Source organism: Borostomias antarcticus (assembly GCF_949987555.1).
Source record: "Borostomias antarcticus genome assembly, chromosome: 2".
NCBI lineage: Eukaryota > Metazoa > Chordata > Actinopteri > Stomiiformes > Stomiidae > Borostomias > Borostomias antarcticus.
The window spans coordinates 4,210,348-4,212,690 of NC_140235.1; the positions used below are offsets into that span (position 1 = coordinate 4,210,348).

The 2,343-nt window shown below is 48.1% G+C and overlaps 1 protein-coding gene across 1 annotated transcript in view; it reads left to right on the forward strand.

Moving 5' to 3' along the window:
- Window positions 1-224: 224 nt before the first annotated feature.
- The window catches only part of phactr2 (phosphatase and actin regulator 2), a 16,848-nt gene continuing 14,729 nt past the window's right edge, over window positions 225-2,343 (forward strand). The window contains exon 1 of the mRNA XM_084461389.1: window positions 225-299. Within this exon, the coding sequence (XP_084317515.1) occupies window positions 257-299 (43 nt within the window). The 5' untranslated portion in view covers window positions 225-256. The remainder of the gene's footprint in view (window positions 300-2,343) is intronic.

Here is a 2,343-nt window from a genome sequence, read left to right on the forward strand (position 1 = left end):
GGGGAGGCAGCTCACCCCGTGACGGGTCGTAGCGTAGTAGTCTGATCTGAATAAAGGAATGACAAACATTCTTGCGTTGAAGGGGAGGTTACAAAGTGGTTCAGCCTCAGAGACCCAGCGAACAACTGTCTCACTAACTGGCCCGAAGTATTGGGGGTGAAATGAACGTGTTAAGAAGCAAAACGCGAGGATTTAGCGGAGAAAGTTGGTCGGGGAAGGTGTGATTATCGGCTGGACCGCGGGGACCTTGGGGACAATGGGACAGACGGCTGTGTCCACCTTGTCTCACAATGCGGGCGGTGAGTGGCGCTCATTCGTCTCTCTGCTCCGCTATCTTCTTTTTCAGGAAGTCGATAAGCTAACTGTCATTTAATTCGACTTATCTGAGCTATCCCTTTCCGAACTGTACGCACCCATCATGAGTCACTTTAATGTCAACCACGAATTTACAAGTTCTGCCTTTGAGGATAGTCAACTTTGCTCGTAGCCTATATAATGCTTTCATTGTCATTGTCAGTTTCCGCTATGCATCTTCAACGTTAACCAGATGGATAGACGTGTAGCCTACTATCCTATGCCATAACGACTCTACATTTATATCAAGTAAAACAGTTAAAAAGTTGCAGTCTTGCGATGTAGGCTATAGCTAGTAGCCTATATCCCACTAGCCTATAGTGCTGTTTACGTTACATTATCGTAACAGCGCATAGGCTGTTGATCAGTTCAGCATAAGATTGACGTGTCAGTGGGAGATGAGCGGTAGGCCTGGCCTACTAATTTCCACTGGCCCTTTATACCTTTGCTTTAATTCTAAAGTCTCAAAAAGAGGCTTGTAGATGTGACCGTACAGCTTTTTACATCTTGGTTACTTAGAATCATAACTGCAATTTGAATCGTCACTGTCAATCAACCAATCTGAGAAATTCAATCAACCCTCAATCAACCCTGGAAGCCCATACTGTAGGTGTAATGGCTTAGCGTTGAACTGTGACAGGTTGTAAGCCCGGCTGTCTGTTAGTAAAGCAGCACACAGAGGTGGAGATGGGATGCGACAGGTTGGTAGGCCTGGGTTTGACTTTGTCATCTCGGGATCTCAGTCAGGTGGTTATGAAACTAACCAAACAAAACCCTCATCCATCACAGACAGACAGAGAGGTACAGATAGACACACAAACAAGACAGATAGACAGGCAGACAGACAGGTACAGGTAGACAGACAGACAGGTACAGATAGACACACACCCTGTCAAAGTACAGTTACAATGCTCCTTGGTCCTGCTGTCTTTTCAAGTCTTCTTGCTGACAGTGAATTTAAATGTCAAAACTGGCACAGGGGACCATAAAACACTTTGAAACCCCCCTCTACCCTGCCCCCTCCCTCCCATGAGCGCCCTGGTAAAAGCAAAGCAGCCCTCCCCAGCGACTTAGGAAACCTCACCCTTTTTCCTCCAGCGTTGTTCTCCGGCTCCTGGCACTCGCTGAGACAATGAGGAAAACATCTGCAGAGTGTGGAGGGATGGGAACAGTAACAGGGTTTGTTATTTCGGTGCGCGTGTGTGTGTGTGTGTGTGTGTGTGTGTGTACTAAGATCTTCTCACGTCAGCTTCTTGCTGCAGGACTCTTCAGCCGCGGCGTTCTCGATCTCCACTCGGTTCCGATGATGTCACCCCGTCCGCGTGAGTCACCGTTTAAAAATAAAACCCAGTAATAAAACTCCAGTGTGGAGGTTTTTAGTGAAGCGTCGGGGGCGTTGGGGTACAACGCTTACACCCCTGCTGGGGGGTTGGTGTAGGGGAATTCGGCACCTCTCCGCCGCTGACACGGTTGCTGTTGAGTTCATGTCGGACATGAAACGGTGGAGATGTCAGAGGTGTTCAAGGCCCCTTCCACTGTTTTTAAGATCATAGTATCATGGTAGGTACGTAGGCCTTTCAGTTCCAGAATAAGTCAGCTCATAGTGCCACGTGTTGACTGTGTATTCTGAACGGTTGTGTGCCTCAGTCAGCCATCTTTCTCTCTCTCTCTCACCCTCTCTCTCTCTCTCTCCCCCCCCCTCTCTCTCTCTCTCTCTCTCTCTCTACCATTTCCGCTAGCAACATCCTGTTCTGCCACCCTCCATCTTTGTTTATGAACTTGAGGTGATCAGAAACAGAAACTTTCTGAGAAGCTCTTCAGGGCCTCCTCCTACCTCCCTCATCATCACCATCATCATCATCATCATCAGATCTATTTCAGTTCAGATCATGGTTTTGCCCCCATCATGCCTGTTCTCAGAACCCAACACATACTGTGAATGACAGTGGCGTGACTGACTGTATCTGTCGGCCATACCGTCAGCTGTTT